The sequence below is a fragment of the Oncorhynchus mykiss genome, chromosome 17, assembly GCF_013265735.2.
Source record: "Oncorhynchus mykiss isolate Arlee chromosome 17, USDA_OmykA_1.1, whole genome shotgun sequence".
NCBI lineage: Eukaryota > Metazoa > Chordata > Actinopteri > Salmoniformes > Salmonidae > Oncorhynchus > Oncorhynchus mykiss.
The window spans coordinates 30,358,421-30,377,613 of NC_048581.1; the positions used below are offsets into that span (position 1 = coordinate 30,358,421).

The window sequence follows — 19,193 nt, forward strand, 5'->3', positions numbered from 1 at the left end:
GGTAGTCCTGAGGCATGGTCCTAGGGCTCAGGTCCTCCGAGAGAGAGAAAGAAAGAATTAGAGAGAGCATACTTAAATTCACACAGGATACCGGATAAGACAGGAGAAGTACTCCAGATATAACAAACTGACCCTAGCCCCCCGACACAAACTACTGCAGCATAAATAGGCTGAGACAGGAGGGGTCAGGAGACACTGTGGCCCCATCCGATGATACCCCCGGACAGGGCCAAACAGGAAGGATATAACCCCACCCACTTTGCCAAAGCACAGCCCCCACACCACTAGAGGGATATCTTCAACCACCAACTTACCATCCTGAGACAAGGCCGAGTATAGCCCACAAAGATCTCCGCCATGGCACAACCCAAGGGGTTGGATAGGCAGACCATTCCATAAAAATGGAGCTCTATAGGAGAAAGCCCTGCCTCCAGCTGTTTGCTTAGAAATTCCAGGGACAATTAGGAGGCCTGCGTCTTGTGACCGTAGCGTACGTACGTGTAGGTATGTACGGCAGGACCAAATCAGAGAGATAGGTAGGAGCAAGCCCATGTAATGCTTTGTAGGTTAGCAGTAAAACCTTGAAATCAGCCCTTGCCTTGACAGGAAGCCAGTGTAGGGAGGCTAGCACTGGAGTAATATGATACCACACCTTGATATGTAATTAAATACATAAGCTTTGCCCTATTTTGATACACCACTTCTCAGAATGTTATCCAGTTTCCATCCATTTTGAATGCAGATTTACAATTTCTGTTAATTTAATAAATAAAACTCAAATAAGCAATGCACCATTCAAAGTGTTTGTTGTGTGTTCTACTTGGTAAGATTGACTACATTTCTATTGCCGAATAACAAAATAAACAGAATGTCCATGCAAGGAGTCAGAGAATAGTTAAATTGGTTTATTTGAGAGTATATACACAAAGGTATACGCTGTATACCCACTTTTTAGTGGGCATTGTGTATACTCACTTCTTAATCCCCAGTGACGCATATCAAAGTAGCCTAGAGGACGGTTGGAATGGGTTTCCCAAAAACCGTTTCAATTAAATGTTAAAGGGGAACACTAACAACAAGGCGGACACTAACAACAATCCTTTGGGCAAAAATGAAAGAACTGAGCAGATGCAAATGCCATTGTTTCCTGCAAGCATCCTAGCTAACTTTATCTACTGAAACACATAGCCAGCAATACACTAACATAGCTACTACTGTGTTACAGTGGGGGGAATCTAATTATGTAGCTAGCTAGGTAGGTAAACAACTACCGGTAGCCATATCTATCTATCTATTACAAAATAGGAGCTCTTTTGTATCTTGATTGTAAAACCTCTCTTTTAAGTTGTAGATATGGCTAGCTACTAAAAAGCAAGCTACAACATTACAACCAGCCACCTAAAATTAGGTTTAACAGCAAACATTAGCACGACTGGAGTTGGCTAGCTACTTAGCCTGGCACCTGCTAACATGTTATGCACCACGCTTCACATTTGTACCTTGTTAGCAAGCATGTGTAACATCAGCAACTGTAAATCATTTTACTAGCTAGCTATGTAACATTGATGAGGGTTGACAATGGTTATGACCATGGATGCATTTAAATCTCACAGAGTTATAGGCATGATGCAAGATAGGATTCCAAAGAGATGTAAATAACAAGTATTGCATATCCCGCAAACTACCTAAGTTTACTAGCAAACAGTGAGGAGAAACTACACAACAATTTACTGTGGTAAATCTCAAAAACTAGAGCTGATTTTACTATAAAAATATTTGCCTAGTGGACATGGTTGTATGTAGATACTGTCTGCCTGCCTACCTACCTAGGCTCATTTGTACAGTCTGCCCACTGTGCAAAGGTTGAGGGTTATGCCATATTTCATTCTATTAGTCTAGATATTATTGTAAATGTAATCTATGTGCCTGTGCACATGTTCAACTAGTCTTCCCTAATGTTGATGTTATGCTGGCATGGTTCAACTGTTGTTCAAACTGTACAATATAGTATTTGTTTGTGTCTCACAGACATTACCATGTGGTGCCTGTGCTTCTTCCTGGAGTGGATTCTAGATACCAACAGTATGTGCTCCGACATCGTGTCTTTTCATTCATTGATCGAGACAGGAATTTTGGGGTGGACAACCACCTGTCTCTATCAATGAGAGAAGACTTGAAATAGACAAAATGTCTGCAAAAATCTTTGGGTAAATCACATTATCTGGTGTAACAATCTGTAGCTACAGTTCTCTGCACTTGTGTGTCCCTACACCTGAGGGACACTCAGACACACTGAACTACACTGTTCATAAAAATTTGGGGGTATGTTACTTTTACCATGTAACATTGTTGAATACACAGTTCTCTTGATTTACCAGTAAATAGTGTACACTCCTGTATTTTAGAGATTTAGACAGACATTCTTTGGATATCTGAATACCTAGCATCTGCTACAGAGCCCTGTACAACTTATATAAAATACACTACATGTGGAAACCCTTCAAATTAGTGGATGTGGCTATTTTAGCCACACCGGTTGCTGACGGGAGTACAAAATCAGAAAAAAGCTGTACAATCTCCATAGACAAACATGGGAGTAGAATGGCCAGTACTGAAAAGCTCAGGGACTTTCAACGTGGCACTGTCATAGGATACCACTTTTCCAACAAGTCAGTTCCTCAAATTTAACCAATTCCATATTAATGCCCATGATTTTGGAATGAGATATTCAACGAGCAGGTATTCACATACTTTTGGCCATGTAATGTATCTTCTGTGAATCCATAAGGGCAGACACATTTCAAGGACTGAAAGAAAATATCCATATTTATTTTATAGTGGTTCTTGTCTTTTCTTTTTATTTCACCTTTATTAAACCAGGTAGGCTAGTTGAGAACAAGTTCTCATTTACGACTGCGACCTGGCCAAGATAAAGCAAAGCAGTGTGACAAAAACAACAGAGGTACACGAACAAATGTACAGTCAATAACACAAAATAAAATTTAAATATATGTACAGTGTGTGCAAATGTAGAAGAGTAGGGAGGTAGGCAATAAATAGGCCCTAGAGGCGAAAATAACTACAATTTAGCATTAACACGGGAGTAATAGATGTTCAAGTAGAGATACTGGGGTGCAAAAGAGCAAGAGGGTAAGTAATAATATGGGGATGAGGTGCTGTTTACAGATTGGCTATGTACAGGTACAGTGATCAGTAAGCTGCTCAGACAGCTGATGCTTAAAGTTAGAAAGGAAGATATAAGACTCCAGTTTCTGAGATTTTTGCAATTCGTTCCAGTCAATGGCAGCAGAGAGCTGGAAGGAAAGGCGGCCAAGGTAAGTGTTGGCTTTGGGGATGACCAGTGCAATGTACCTGCTGGAGCGCGTGCTACAGGTGGGTGTTACTATGGTGGCCAGTGAACTGAGATAAGGCAGGGCTTTACCTATCAAAGACTTATAGATGACCTGGAGCCAGTGGGTTTGGCGACGGATAAGTAGTGAGGGCCAGCCAACGAGAGCATACAGGTCACAGTGGTGGGTGGTATATAGGGCTTTGGTGATGAAACTACACAACATACTTCATATTACTTTCTTAGCTACAGTATACATATCTCCTTGGCATACTCCATTCATGCAGCAGCATACAATACATTTTTGGACTCACCTTGTGGTGCTGTGCTCACTTGAACAGGAAGGTGGTGCGACGGTCCTTCGTGGGCAAATATTATCCACCACAGAAAGCACTGAGCTAGGCTGAAACACCTGCCTTTTGGAACTGCATTACTCAAGAAAACAAGAGACCATGTTTGTATGTGACTTTATTAAACCCAATGATAATTATATATTTGACATTGCTTGCAAACTGATGTGACACGTATTAATGCCAAAATAACAAAAACCAGGCAAGCCCCCCCCCCCCCCCCCCAACAACAAAAAAAGTGGGGCTCAAGCCACACCTGCCCTGAATGATGGGTTGCCACCTGTCATTAGGCCTGTAGCCTGAATTGATGCGTCCATGCATGCCTCTGTCTCGGCCACTCATCTCCGCCTTGACAAAAATGCAAGTGTTCCCCTCAAACCACAAGGAGCATATACCACCCAGTTTCCAGTCAATTCGCTAATGTTTCAGGTGGCTGACATGCAGTACTGTTAAATAATGGTGCAAACCGCAACTGAATCAACATTCCACACAAAGCAATGATATTTACTCAGGTATGGCCGGGTATTGAGGACCATGTATGTTGCATTGATCCGATCTGTAATAGACTACGACAGTATAGCGCATGGTTTGGCAGCCAGGATCTCATTGGAAAGGCTAGATGTCATACAGGGTCAAGGACTATGTAGTAGTTTCGCTATAACCTGTTACGTTGATATATTGGTCTAAAGGCCGAGTCAATAAGAAGACAAGGTGTCAGAATAAATTCAAACACACCTTTGTCACAAATCACAAAACCTGATCGCAACCTCTGTCCAGTGAAGTCCACAAAGCATGTTGCATGTACAGTAACATGACCAACAGCATGGTCAAGCTAAACTACTATTGATTACCACAAGTCACAAAGAAAACAGGAGCTGCCTCCACTTTTCCACCACCATTTCAACATCAAATCACCTCTGCTTAGTCAAATACAGTAACTACTAAAAGATACCAAAAATGATTTAGTCCAATCAATGTAAGCTAAATATGACGTGGCCAGGGGCACAACAAGGTATGCATTAATAGTTGGATCAGAATCGATGTTATAATCATTGGCCAGTACATAGAATTAAGTAAAACCACAAGTCCAAATCCCCATCTCCATCCAGATACATTCAGCGTCTTGCGAATTTAAGGGAAATTATGAAACACAGAAAACAAAATAAATTAATGTCATTTTTTTTATATTGGTACATTTTTTGGGAGAAACCTGGCTTCCCTTGGCATCCATGAATAAACTCCACTGACTACATGTGGAGATGGGGGAGATGACATTGCAGATGAGACAGCAGCTGGCAATTATTGGGTGAACCTACAGGGACATGGGGCGTCTCATCCTGTGAAAGGCATGCTGGGAACATGAGCGAGGACAGAACACGATCTTCGGGTGGGTAATACCCATGCGAGGGAGATGGGACTGTCGGGAAGAGAATGTAGTCCAACAGTAGCTATTCTTGTGAACCCACCATGGCTCCTCCCCAGCTCTTGTAGTTGATCGAGAAGTGATGGAGAGACTACAGAAAGATGGAGGACAGTGTTCATCCATCTGATTTGTTTAATAGACATCTGGATACAGTGTATCAGCATTGTGGCCATTTACAGATGGTTCAAAAAGATCTACGGACAGGACGTACTGGGCCAGCATCTGTAGTACAGGAATGTGGGGTGGCAGTCAGGAAACGTATTACAGATCATCTGGCGGTATATACAGCAGCGCTGATGGCCATACTGGCCTTGCGGCGGGTGGAGGAAGTCAAGCCAGACAGTAGTTATGTACTCTGATTCATGTGCTGTGTTGGAGTCTGCAGTCCTTTAGTACATGTAGCAGACAATACCGGCTTTGTGCCGTACTACAAACCCATGGTAGGGTTAGACAGATGGGTATACAGACAAGATTGACTTGGGTCCTAGCCCAAGTGTGTGTGTGAAGGGAAACAAGGCAGTTGATGTACTGGCTAAACAAGAACTTAGTCCCCTCGGGATGTTGATGTTTAGGTTTCAAATGAGCAAGGCAGAGGCAAAAAGCCTGATATGGACAGTGGTGGTGCAGAGATGGCAGGAGCAGTGGAATAGAGATACTAAGGGTAGACATGTATTCTAAGTACAGAGGAATGTCGGGAAGGGGAGGACGGCAGGAAGAGACAGAAGAGAGGGGGCTATTTTTTACAAGATTAGGGGTGGGACACAGCCGGTTAAATAAGACTTTATGGGAAAGCATCCAACAGGAAAGTATGATTATTGCCAGGAAACAGAGACAGTGGAGCTTGTACTGACATAGTGTAGGCAGTATGAGTGGGGAAGAGGCTGAGATCCAGTATGAGGGAGAAGTGGATACAGGAAATTAGTTTAAAGAGTATACTAAGTTGAACGTCATTATATACAGTCTACATTTTTTGTCGTCTTTTTTAAGAGAAACAGGCTGACAGGTAGAATTTTGTTTCTCCCAGTCTCTGGCCCACACTCCAGTACAGTAGGCGGCGGTAATGCACCATAACGTTGGATGCCAACTGCCGATAAACCCCACAGAAGAAGATTCCCTAGGAACGGGCCGCAGAACTCGGACAAGTCATGGGACCTACGTAGACCGGTTGTCAGCACACTTTACAGCCTGGTAAGTTTGATTCCGTTGGCTACTTTACTTAAAATATAATGGTTCAGGTACATTTTATTTTAAAAACACTAAAATCATGAAGGCCTAATTGTTCACTCAAGAAAATAATGTAATAATGTCTCTTCAAAAGGGGAAACGGTAAGGTTAGATTGAAAATAAAGTAGATAATGACTATGCGCAAAAATAGTATCCTCAAAACCCAAATATTCCGTAGCTGCACCACGGAAGCAAAGATTATCAATACGTTTTGTGTTGCTAATGCATTTTGTTTCGCCAGAGTGACTCACTGAAACTAGATTACCGTTGTACCAGCAGCAGGATTTTCTCAAAATAAGAGTCTACCTGCAAAGACATGGACAGTTTTGACTATCCTTTTGTTTAACACTAGTTACGTACAACTGTTTTTCAAAGCATTGCAACCACCTTGGACAAATAACCTATTATATTTTATACCAGCATTTCATTTGAAAGTGTACACAAATACTGCTATGCTAATACAGTGTTGCTGGCCTTTTACTCCACCCATTCCATTGGCCACAATGCAATTTTAAAAAAAAATGAACCTTTATTTAACTAGGCAAGTCAGTTAAGAACAAATTCTTATTTACAGTGACTGCCTACACTATATGAATTACATACTGGTTTATAGAGAACTTTGTGCTGATGTTCCCCAATTTCCTCTTTGTGCCCGATGTTCACAATCATTGTAAAGCCCTAGTTATGTTGTTTTTGTAACCTGTGTGTAATGGCTAGGTAGCTAGTCGTGCTCTCTAGTAGTGTTTCAAATCAGTGACCTCACTCCCTCAGACCTTGAAGTAGTTATTTCCCTTGCTCTGCAAGGACTGCAGCTTTTATGGAGCAATTGGAGAGGTGCGGAAGCAATACTGGTTCACTGACAGTCATTTCTGAAGATTAATCACATTATTTAGAGACTAATTTAAGGAATTAAACATCTGTCCAAAATGTTAAGGTCACTACGTTAACTAAACTCTCATTTTAATATGGTGAAGCTATTCCTGCAAAAGTTTTAATTGGACATATAGTCAAATCAGTGTAAAAGCAAGTGAGCTGGTTCTACTCTTTTTGTCCATTTTCTGGTGCTTTGTGGCAGGAAACTGAGCTGGTCAAGAACAACATGTCAACCCTGCTACTTTATGTACGGTCAACCCTGCTACTTTATGTACGGTCAACCCTGCTACTTATTTGTCACCCCAAAAAATATTTAAGGGATTGGGAAAACTCTTTAAATTAGGTTGAACATGTGTGTTTTGACATGTTGTAATTCAGCTAAGTAAACTTTTTCCCACAAAGTTGCACTACTCCCAAGGCACCTAATTGGTGGAGCTACCCCAGTATTGTGAGCATACCAATAGCTATACCAAGTGGTCTTAGGTCTTAATTTTTGTACACTTTTTTTTGCAAAACAAAGAAGACCTTGCATATAAGCAATTAATTAGCAAGTAAATAGCAATTGATTACAATTTAATATCTTTAGAATGAGTTATCAACATTGCAATGTTTTGAACTGTGTGCTTTTATTTTGAAGGTTTCCATACAAAGGTGATGTTATCATTTCTGTTGTTGTCAGAATAGTAGTTTAAACCGAATACTTAGACAACACAGCAGCAGACGGTTGTAGTTCCATCATGGCCAACGAAATGTTTTCCCTCATGAGTCTCGAAGACGAACTGAGCTGTAGCATCTGCCTCTGTGCTTTCGACTGTCCGGTGACAATTCCATGTGGACACAACTTTTGCCAAGCGTGTCTCCTAGAAACATGGAAAGACAACTACAGCTGTCCACAATGCCGTACCCACTTCACCACCAAACCAGAGCTGAAGAAGAACACCGTTCTCAGCACTGTTGTGGAAACGTTCAAAATGAAGTCGAATAAAAGCGACCTCCCCAATGAGATGGGCGACTTAATCAAGTGGGATGCGGTCAAGTTGGAGCCCAAAGAGGTGGTTATCTTGTGCGACACCTGTATGGAAGCCAAAGCATTCAAGACCTGCCTCACCTGTATGGCGTCATTCTGCCTTGAGCACGTGAGGCCTCATCATGAGAATCCAGTGTTTGGCGCGCATCAGCTGAACGAGCCTCTGGGTGACCTGCGCGACCGTATCTGCCCCGACCACCACAAGCTGATGGAGTTCTACTGTGTCCAACATGGCCGCTGTATCTGTGGTGTCTGTCTGCAGCAGGTGCATAAAGGCTGTACCTTCTCCAACCCTGATGAACAACGGGCACTGCAAGAGGTAAGTTCACAATAGATGTTAATACACCCCATCCACGGTCAGGCACACAGTGTTGTGCCAGCCCATTGCACCCATGTAGTGCATTACAATCTCCGTCTAGAGGTCTGAACCTTTTTATGAGGGAAGGGGAATAGACCAGAGCATGTCGGTTCAATGGGAGCAAATTAATCATAGTGGGCAGACCAAGCAAGGAGGTGGGCAGAGCCAAGCACGAGCTAGTGAGATCCTATTGGCTCATTCTAGTATTTATTTGCATATTTCCGTTATGGAACGCCTACTCTGGTGTGTGTGTGTACACAATAACTCAATTCGCCCTTGTACTCCTTAACAACGCAGTTAAGAAACTTTGGCAAAAGTTAGTCTACAAAACCCAGTCCACTCTTACAGATTCTAGTTTTGTAAATGGATAAGTGAATGTTGGCCAAAATCTACCCCTGGGCTTCCTCTAATCACCATATTTGGTAGTGAGTGGAAACTAACCAGATGCTTCACATTTATACATCTGGTAAAATACCTAGCATTCTGTTCTGTGGGGATACCTAGTAAGTTGCTTGCACAACTGAATGCGTTCAACCAAAATGTATCTTCCGCATTTAACCCAACCCATCTGAATCGGAGAGGTGAGGGTGGCTGCCTTAATTGATGTCCATGTCATCAGCACCCGGGGAGCAGTTGTTAAGGGTTAACTGCCTTGCTCAAGGGCAGATTTTTCCACCTTTCCGGCTCGGGATTTAAACCACCTTTCAGGTTACTGGCCCAGCGCTCTTAACCGCTAGGCTACAGGTGTAAGGTCACAGTGATTGATCACTAATCCTGAAAGAACTAATTATCCCATCTTAAGAGTTAGAAATGTTTTTATTTGGTTGAAGATAATGTTCATTCATGTCTCATTCAGTCTGATTTGAGGGGCAAGTTGAGTCTGCTGGATGGAAAGATTGACAAGAACCAGACGGTCATCTCTCAGATGAGTGACCAGCAGAGCAAGTTGAAGGTGAGCGATCACTTTTTAAACAAAGGACTCAAGAAATTGTCTTAACTACCGTATTCAGTATATAAAGCAGTTTGAAACCTTTGAGCACCTGGAAAAACTAAATATTGAATACCTACAGGAAGAGCAGTGTGAGATGCTATGAGAGATATCAATTTGAGAACTCCTTGTACTTTGTGTCCACCTCCTCCAGGACTCTGCAGCCAGCAGGAAGAGAGCGCTAGAGGATGACTACCGCCAAATCCGGGAGCTGCTGGACCGTGACGAGCGTGAGGCTCTGAACACTGTGGACCGCGAGCAGGAGAGCGGTCAGACCAAACTCCAGAACCTCATAAAGAAGTTCAACCAGAACATTGTGAAGCTTAGCGCAGCAAAAGATGGCGTCAACAGCCTGCTCAGTCAGACTCAGACCGTGGCTTTCCTACAGGTGAGTCCAGTGTAGCGAAGGTGGCTTCGGTGAACTGCTCTCACTCACGTGATGAGCAACCTTACCTGAAATCAGAAGACTTGCGTCAGCTCCCGGCCTTAGCTCAGTGGGCTAACAGTCTTGAAATTCCGATAATGACTATAATGCATCTTAATGTTGGTTTTTTACCTTTCCTTTGGGACAGGCCTCAGTTGACATGCCGGCAGTGGTGGCCTTTGACCCCTATACCCCAAAGGTGAACCTGGACTCTAAGGCCGTGGCAGCCTGGCATGCCTACTCTGCAGTCCTGAGGGAGCATCTCACACATGTACTGAAACAGCCTGTAGAGACCAGACTGCAGATACTCAAACCAGGTGTGTATACAAGTGTATAAAACATGCTTATGGGCGGCATTTGTATGATGCCTTGTGATATTTAATTCCAAAACTTTGCATGGACATGTTTGACAATGGTGATTTTTATATTGGAGAGCAATAAGGGATCAAACAATGAGTCCAATCAATCAATAATTCACAATCCAACATCTTATCCCTCAAATTGGTTACCAATCTGGTGGTTTGAGGTGTTAGTTTTCCAGATTCCAAGCATTATACTTAGGTCATCTAAGTGAAATAGTCACCACTTGCCGGCCTCCACCCAGTACCCTGCCCTGAACTGGGCGCTCACCCATTTTCCCATGTGTATCAAGAATGGTCCACCACCCAAAGGACATCCAGCCAACTTGAAACAACAACTGTGGGAAGCATCAGCGTTAACATGCGCCTGCATCCCTGTGGAATGCTTGACACCTTGTAGAGTTGGGATGACATCAAATCTTTCTCCATACCGGCAGGCAGCAGGTAGCCTAGTGGTTAGAGCTTTGGACTTGTAACCTAAAGGTTGCAAGATCGAATCCTAGAGCTGACAAGGTACAAATATGTTGTTCTGCCTCTGTTCCTAATAATTTGTTCTTAACTGACTTGCCTAGTTTAAAAATAAAATGCTCACTCTCCCGCCAATTCATACATATTCATTGATTTCATGGTGTGAATTGTTTGTCAATCTTTATGAAATCCCTGCTATATATCAATAGTAAATGTAGGCTAGTGTTAATCATTTGCCATTTCCCCATTAATCCAGACTGTTTGGTTATGGTCATTTCCGTTTATTCAATGTGTTAATAGGCATAGCGTTCTCATTCTCGTAGTGTACAGGTTGTTTGGAGAACTCAAACTGTCGAATGTTGATCATACAATGTAACCAGCTACATTTCCTAATCTAATGTTTTGCTTCTAGTTAATCTAGCATTTTACCAGAGAATTTCAGTTCGTGAATTCTCATCCGAGTGGAGAAGTGCAACTGAAGCACAAAACTTGTCTGATGCAGAGCAGAAGCCACAACTATCTCCTTGACAAATCATATGCTAATCAAGCACAACGAAACTCGGAGTTGGACAAGCAGCAGCAGAAATCTCGCATTATATATTTTGCCACTGCAAAACGCAGCTGTGACTTCACCAGAGCAGAGCAGGTAAAAGCGTCTGCATGCTTCCCAACCGAAACACTTCGGTAGAGTTCGTGCATATTATTGACGTTTTGGTGAGGGTTTTTTTCGGCTGTTCGGAGGCAAGCCGAAATTCGGAGCGAAGTCACGACCTTTCGTCTGTGATTGGTCAGCAATATTGATTCTAAAATAAAGTATGTTATTCAACTCGTTCATGCACGTTAGTTTGTAAAATTGCACAACTAAAATCGTCAGCAAAAACGTCTTGAGTTATCGTCGATTTAATTCTGACTATTGAGGAAGTGTATACAGGCTGAGGCGTCTCAATGGGCAAACGGTACTATTGACGCATTTTTCTCGTTTTTCAAGCAAGGTATGCGGGAGTATGCGAGCACACGCTTGGTTAGGGTAGCCAGGTTTGGCTAGGCGCCAGCCGAACTGAAGCATGCTGACACCTTAACAGAGCCCATAGTTTCATTAATGATTCTCAAATAGCAATCTAGGAATTAGAATGTGTCTAATGGTTATGATAAATTATTCATGGTTGCGCGCTGTTTGACATATAGATAAATGCACACATTGTCAAATGTGTTTTTAATAATTATAATTTTCTCATTAGAGCCCTGAAATTATGCGAGTACTCTTAAAAAAACTGTCAAACTGTCAAATGCCCATCCCTATTGTAGAGGCCATGCCCCGACGAATTGAGGCTGTTCTGAGTGCGAGTGCAACTCAATATTAGGAAAGTGTTCATGTTTTTATTGTATTGTTATAACTGCACTGCTGGAGCTAAGAAAACAAGCCTTTCCCTACACCCACAATAGCATATGCTAAATATGTGTAAATGACCAATAAATGTTGATTTCTTCCCAACAGCTGAGAGGTTTGCTCCTCTGCTGCCAAACTTCTATGAAATGGGTGAGTGCCATTATGCACTCCTCTTTATAACTACATAACTCCTGCTGGCATACAGTAACAGTTGTAACTTTTCAGAAACATATGGCTTTTGTATGGCTAAATTGTACAGCCATAATAATTAGTGAAATCAGTAATAGACTCGTTGTGGTGGTCACTCATAGCGTAATTACAACCGTGGGCACTGTATTTACTTTGATACAGCGTGACACTCTAAGTGTCATCTGGTCTTTGTTTCAGGAGGCATGCCACCACAAGGTCATCCGAGAGTGCCTAGATCCCACAGCCCAGGAGCTCCCCTCAGGGCAAACCAGAAGAAGCCTCCACAAGATTCAAACCGAGAGAGAAGTAGGCTATTACAAGATGGGTCGTTGTGGCCTTGTAGCCTGATAAAGATTCCCTTTTTAGTGTGTTTTTAGGTACATTTTTACCAAGACACTACATTGAACCATTCAACAAACATAGAATATGATACACCGACTAGGTTTTTCCCGTTTCCTTATCAGACCAGACAAAAACAGGACAAATACAGCTCATTTTTGTCAGTCAGAAACACCTGTGACATGAATGGTTCAAAAACAAGATAGCAGATTGTTTTACTGTCAGTAAAGACTTACTGCCAATTCTACCACTATTTACACCTCTAAAGGGTCAACTATGACCCTCAGTTACTTTTTTGATCCTACACGTCTCAACCATTTCTCCCTTTCAGAGTCGGACAAGAAACGAGATCACAAGGAATGGAAAGAACATAAGGCTGACAGTGAGAACTGATTTTTCAGTGTTTTTCTGTGTGTTTACTTCAATAACTGCCAAGCTCAGATAACAGGTGTGCTGTGCATTGCATGTTTCAAGTAACATCACAAGTTAAAATGTTATTAGTTTATGATCTAGTTTAACAGGCTTATGGCTATTCAGTCTGTTCTGCAAACCTTAGTTGGAGAGAGTGCTTAAAGGGATATTTCGACATTGTCAAATAAGCCAATTTTGGCTAGATGCTCCCATAGACTTCCAGTCATTGCACTACTACTAGTTAGCAATCGCATCAGAAACTAACTTCAACTTCCTTCAAACTGCACACAGAGGCACAAATGGTTTCAATGAGTTCATCGGACTCTAGGTAAGAAAAAACATTTTTAAAAAGGGGCTTAATTGTCAAAAAGTCTATCCCTGTAACCTACACAGTGCAACTAACCTGAGTTTATTAAGCGCAGATATCGACTGCCGCTCAAGCATGCTTTTGGGGCACAGTCGACAGCGCGCTGGACTTCGGGCCAGAAGGTCGAGGGTTCGAGACCTGCTCTGTGCCTGTTTCATTACATTGATGTCAGAAGTGGTCGGACCTTGCATCCTCGACAATGCCATGGGCTTGGCCAGTGAGCGCGTTCCTACAAGACGTAGAGTCGGAAGCTAGCACGAGGGCGCGTTCTTTGAAAGGAGGAAGTAGTGCAACGACCCTGGGTTTATAAGCGCGGATATCTACTCTGCCGCTCGAGTATGCTTTTGGGGCACAGTCGATATCGCGCTGGACTTCGGGCTAGAAGGTCGAGGGTTCGAGGCCTGCTCCCTGCCTGTTTCATTAGGGCAGCAGCTGACTCATACAATATTGTGTAAAATAACTGCCTGCCATCATTGGATATGAAAATATATTGTAAATTAATTGTTTGTCTTCCATCAGAAAATTCCCAAAAGCCACCTAATGCTCCCAGAGAGTCCGCCACTCCTGTTCCACACACACCAAGGGACCACCCCAGAGGACAATCAGCAGAACCCAGGAACAGGGAGGACCCAGGTAAATGTTGCTTAAAATTATATTCTCTGCTCATGCAGCCGAATACCATAAATGAGCCTCCAATGACAAATTTGAATGCAATTCTGGATACTTGTCACAACTGGGGGGTAATTCTAGCAAGATGGTTTAACATATTTAGGATTCCCTGAACATGTCCAGTTTCTCTTAACCAGATGAGTCTGATTTCTTGGTTCCAGAACGTCTGCTTCTCGTTTAAGTAATTGTGCTAAGCGAAATGCAGATTGGTTGATCCGACAACTGGCGCGTGCACGCAACATTCAAAAAGGGCCTCATGTCGATGACCGAAATAAACTACAGCTATGGAGTCAAGACAGCCCAATATGTCACAAGTCCAGAACAAGAAACTATTGTAACATACAATGAATATGTTCATATATTTACCAAAATTGTAATAGAGGCGCGGGTGCAAATGCCAGAGAGGGTGCAGGGCAGATAGTTGCGGACCGAGTAAATGCTTAAGTGAAATGGCACAATTCCAATACCTTAATAGGCCTAGCTTACACACATGGGTGACTAGTAATGATGCCTTCACTTCAGAGAGCACTGTTATTGCAACACTGGTGATATTCATGTCAAGGCTATGGCCTATGTCACAATTGCAATGGTAGGCCCATTCCATAGCCTATGTAGGATGAACAATAATTTGAGTGCTTTTCACGACAACGGTGTGTTTGTTCTAAGTCGTAACGCCAATGATGTTTGCAAAATCTGCGCTCTTTTAATTAGGCTATTTATCATGTTGCTTAGGTTTATTCATTTGACATTAGCAAAGCGTCGCAGCCTACTGTACCTGCCGTTCTGTAAAAGACCTTGATTATACAGCTTGATGGGCAGGGAATGCAACAAAGACAACAAAAAATCTCTAATGCAAGGCATACTCTTCTTACGGCTCTACGCACAGTTGCTTTGCCAAATCGTTTGTACAGGAAACTTCCAGTGGCCAAAATATTGCTAAGTAATGCAGAGTTTGTAGGCCTATAGCAGTAAAGGCAAAACCACGTTGGATTACATTGGCTATGTACAGGTTGAGTAAGTTTTATTTATCCGTTATTTTACCAGGTAAGTTGACTGAGAACACGTACTCATTTGCAGCAACGACCTGGGGAATAGTTACAGGGGAGAGGAGGGGGATGAATGAGCCAATTGTAAACAGGATTATTAGGTGACCGTGATGGTTTGAGGGCCAGATTGGGAATTTAGCCAGATCACCAGGGTTAACACCCCTACTCTTACGATAAGTGCCATGGGATCTTTAATGACCTCAGAGAGTCAGGACACCCGTTTAACGTCCCATCCGAAAAATGGCACCCTACACAGGGCAGTATACCTAATCACTAACCTGGGGCATTGGGATATTTTTTTTAGACCAGAGGAAAGAGTGCCTCCTACTGGCCCTCCAACACCACTTCCAGCAGCATCTGGTCTCCCATCCAGGATCAACCCTGCTTAGCTTCAGAAGCAAGCCAGCAGTGGTATGCTGCTGGCAAAAGTTGGCCAGATATGAATGATTGTGCAGAAAAACGATAACGTTCCAAAAGATAATCTTCTGAATGATTTAAAGGATAGTTGAGGTCCAATTATTTGTTCCCTTTGTAATGCACGGCAAACAATGAAGGCTCTGATGTCAATTGGATTTTCCGCAAAGGGACCGGCCATAGCCGACGAACAACAATCTTATTGGCTGAGAAACCCCGTCTTTATTCACCAGAACAGGCTAAGGTAAAGTTAACCTGCTACCTAAGAGGTTTTCTTCCGAGCATTCGTTGCTATGGTTGATCAGGCTATAGGTCGAGCTTTCTTTCTGGAACTGGAAATGTGCTCAAATTCTAGTTTGACAGATCTCGCCAACTCACTAATCTGGCTTTCTGGAATACCCCTCTGGTAAGTCACCTATACGCTATACTAAACTAATGGCATGGTATTTTTCTTACAGGACAAGCAAGTGTTCCCCCAAGTATCACGTCTGCAGCAAAACGAAATGACCTTCTACGATGTAAGTTCACAAGTGTTACGAACCCACGTAGAAAACCGACTCTGGCTCGATCTAGGGAAGCTAGGAGGTTTGCCAGAAGATACTGACCCTACCGTTACACTTGTTTGCACTGGGGGTCAGAACTCAATCGTGGTTACGTTAAGACACCGTGGAGCCGGTGTGAGATATGGGACGGAAAACATACCTCGATGCAGGAATGGGATATGCCACTGTGCTCCAAATTGTACTTTTCATCCACACTGCTCCATCGTAATCTTCTGGCAAGCTGCAAGTCTGTAACCTCAGTGTGCGTTCAACATAAGTCAACAGGGTGTTGTAAGTGTCTCTAGGGGAAACGGCTCATGTTGGTTATTGATGTTCATATGATGACAAGTATAACAATATACAAAAAGGCATGCCAAACAAAAGAGATTCAAACACTCAACAGGAAATCCCCATTGGCTTGGGATGCTGCTCTTGATCAGCTTCTAAGATTGTTACAGTAATTGCCACTGAATCACTCACACCTGTGAGCAATTACTCAACCCTTAACCCTGCTGGTAGTCCTAGCAGCTGCTGCCAGCAGTGGAGAGATGTCTGTAGTGGAAATAGACTGTCTGTGGTCTAACCACTTATCTACCTGTATTCCTAACACTAGCTTGAAAACAAGTACAGCATTCTGAAGGAATGTGTGCATGGGTGTGTTTGTGAGAGAGAATCTTACCTCCTGTCTCTCCCTCACCAGATGGCACCGTTCTCACCCTTGACCCCAAAACGGCCCACAAGCGCATCTCCCTGACAGAGAACATGACCATGGCCTCTGTGTCAGACGAGCCCACCCATTACCCCGATGGCCCCGCCCGCTTCTCTGTCTGCAGCCAGGTGCTCACTTCCAAGGGCTTCTCCCGTGGCCGTCACTACTGGGAGGTTAAGATGAGCAGCAACAACTTCACCGGCATCGGCCTGGCCTACAACAGCATTGACCGGAAGGGTCCGGCTAGCCGGCTGGGGCGTAACGCCCAGTCCTGGTGCGTGGAGTGGTTCAACGTCAAGCTGTCGGCCTGGCACGCCAGCAGTGAGACTGTACTGCAGAACCCGAATCCGATCCGCGTCGGCGTGCTTTTGGATTGTGAGGAGGGAACGGCCACTTTCTATAACGTTCAGGACCGGGCATACCCTTTCCATACGTTTGTGTTCCAGTTCGCGGAGGCAGTGTACCCGGCATTCTGGCTCTTCTCCAGCGGCTCGTCTGTTAGCCTGTGCAAGCTGCAGTCTTAAGAAGTTGACACAACACACACACACACACATTGTTCTCCCTCACAAACAATTATAATGTACAGTGCCTTGCGAAAGTATTCGGCCCCCTTGAACTTTGCGACCTTTTGCCACATTTCAGGCTTCAAACATAAAGATATAAAACTATTTTTTTGTGAAGAATCAACAACAAGTGGGACACAATCATGAAGTGGAGCGACATTTATTGGATATTTCAAACTTTTTTAACAAATCAAAAACTGAAAAATTGGGCGTGCAAAATTATTCAGCCCCCTTAAGTTAATACTTTGTAGCGCCACCTTTTGCTGCGATTACAGCTGTAAGTCGCTTGGGGTATGTCTCTATCAGTTTTGCACATCGAGAGACTGAATTTTTTTCCCATTCCTCCTTGCAAAACAGCTCGAGCTCAGTGAGGTTGGATGGAGAGCATTTGTGAACAGCAGTTTTCAGTTCTTTCCACAGATTCTCGATTGGATTCAGGTCTGGACTTTGACTTGGCCATTCTAACACCTGGATATGTTTATTTTTGAACCATTCCATTGTAGATTTTGCTTTATGTTTTGGATCATTGTCTTGTTGGAAGACAAATCTCCGTCCCAGTCTCAGGTCTTTTGCAGACTCCATCAGGTTTTCTTCCAGAATGGTCCTGTATTTGGCTCCATCCATCTTCCCATCAATTTTAACCATCTTCCCTGTCCCTGCTGAAGAAAAGCAGGCCCAAACCATGATGCTGCCACCACCATGTTTGACAGTGGGGATGGTGTGTTCAGGGTGATGAGCTGTGTTGCTTTTACGCCAAACATAACGTCTTGCATTGTTGCCAAAAAGTTCAATTTTGGTTTCATCTGACCAGAGCACCTTCTTCCACATGTTTGGTGTGTCTCCCAGGTGGCTTGTGGCAAACTTTAAACAACACTTTTTATGGATATCTTTAAGAAATGGCTTTCTTCTTGCCACTCTTCCTCTGAGACTATCACAGTGCAGGTGCATTTATACGGAGACTTGATTACACACAGGTGGATTGTATTTATCATCATTAGTAATTTAGGTCAACATTGGATCATTCAGAGATCCTCACTGAACTTCTGGAGAGTTTTCTGCACTGAAAGTAAAGGGGCTGAATAATTTTGCACGCCCAATTTTTCAGTTTTTGATTTGTTAAAAAAGTTTGAAATATCCAATAAATGTCGTTCCACTTCATGATTGTGTCCCACTTGTTTTATATAATAGTTTTATTAATAGTTTTATATCTTTATGTTTGAAGCCTGAAATGTGGCAAAAGGTCGCAAAGTTCAAGGGGGCCGAATACTTTCGCAAGGCACTGTACAGCATCTGGGTCAATAAATGACTTAATCATACTGATATTGGGAACTTATATTGGAAATGTACCTTAAAGGTTATTATTTGGTTGTAGTCACTGGCTTTAGTAATAATGCAGTGTAGGTAATCCTTTTGGACTTTGGTCTCTTGTAACTACAGCAACCTCCTAAACAGGCAGCATTTGTTAATCAGTATCTAATGAAAACTAAGCACTTCCATACAGGTAAAGAAACATTACAAATTATTATACATGTCTTGATCAGCCAGTTTATTTACAGATACATTTAAGTGGTCTGCGGGTAGCTGTTTACAGCCTGTTTTATCAGAGCTTATGATCTCTTGGTGTGGGTCTTGGTAGTACACAATCACATGTAAAATACACAAAAGAACATGAATAAACATGTCTAACATGTATGTTATCTACTGTATATGAACA

At 42.8% G+C, this 19,193-nt stretch overlaps 1 protein-coding gene across 5 annotated transcripts; it reads left to right on the forward strand.

Moving 5' to 3' along the window:
* The first annotated feature begins 6,221 nt into the window (after positions 1 to 6,221).
* On the forward strand, positions 6,222 to 17,450 carry LOC110493686 (E3 ubiquitin/ISG15 ligase TRIM25). Of its 5 annotated transcripts, none has more exons than XM_021568096.2 (11): positions 6,222 to 6,310; positions 7,857 to 8,565; positions 9,461 to 9,556; positions 9,747 to 9,980; positions 10,165 to 10,333; positions 12,339 to 12,380; positions 12,618 to 12,725; positions 13,090 to 13,140; positions 14,056 to 14,169; positions 16,124 to 16,183; positions 16,908 to 17,450. In XM_021568096.2, exons 2-11 carry the CDS (start codon positions 7,957 to 7,959, stop codon positions 17,438 to 17,440), a joined length of 2,016 nt encoding a protein of 671 aa, XP_021423771.2. In that variant the 5' UTR covers positions 6,222 to 6,310; positions 7,857 to 7,956; the 3' UTR covers positions 17,441 to 17,450. The 5 variants fall into 5 exon arrangements, with proteins under 5 accessions (XP_021423771.2, XP_021423772.2, XP_036805576.1 ...); XM_021568097.2 differs by having other exon boundaries at positions 12,621 to 12,725; XM_036949681.1 differs by lacking the exon at positions 13,090 to 13,140.
* The last annotated feature ends 1,743 nt before the right edge of the window (positions 17,451 to 19,193 follow it).

Excerpts from the sequence above, each read along its gene's own strand:
- LOC110493686 (XM_021568096.2), top strand. The coding sequence starts at position 7,957 with ATGGCCAACGAAATGTTTTCCCTCATGAGTCTCGAAGACGAACTGAGC. Across the intron at positions 9,981-10,164 it reads AGACCGTGGCTTTCCTACAG|GCCTCAGTTGACATGCCGGC; the intron begins GTGAGTCCAGTG and ends CCTTTGGGACAG. Across the intron at positions 12,381-12,617 it reads GCCAAACTTCTATGAAATGG|GAGGCATGCCACCACAAGGT; the intron begins GTGAGTGCCATT and ends TCTTTGTTTCAG.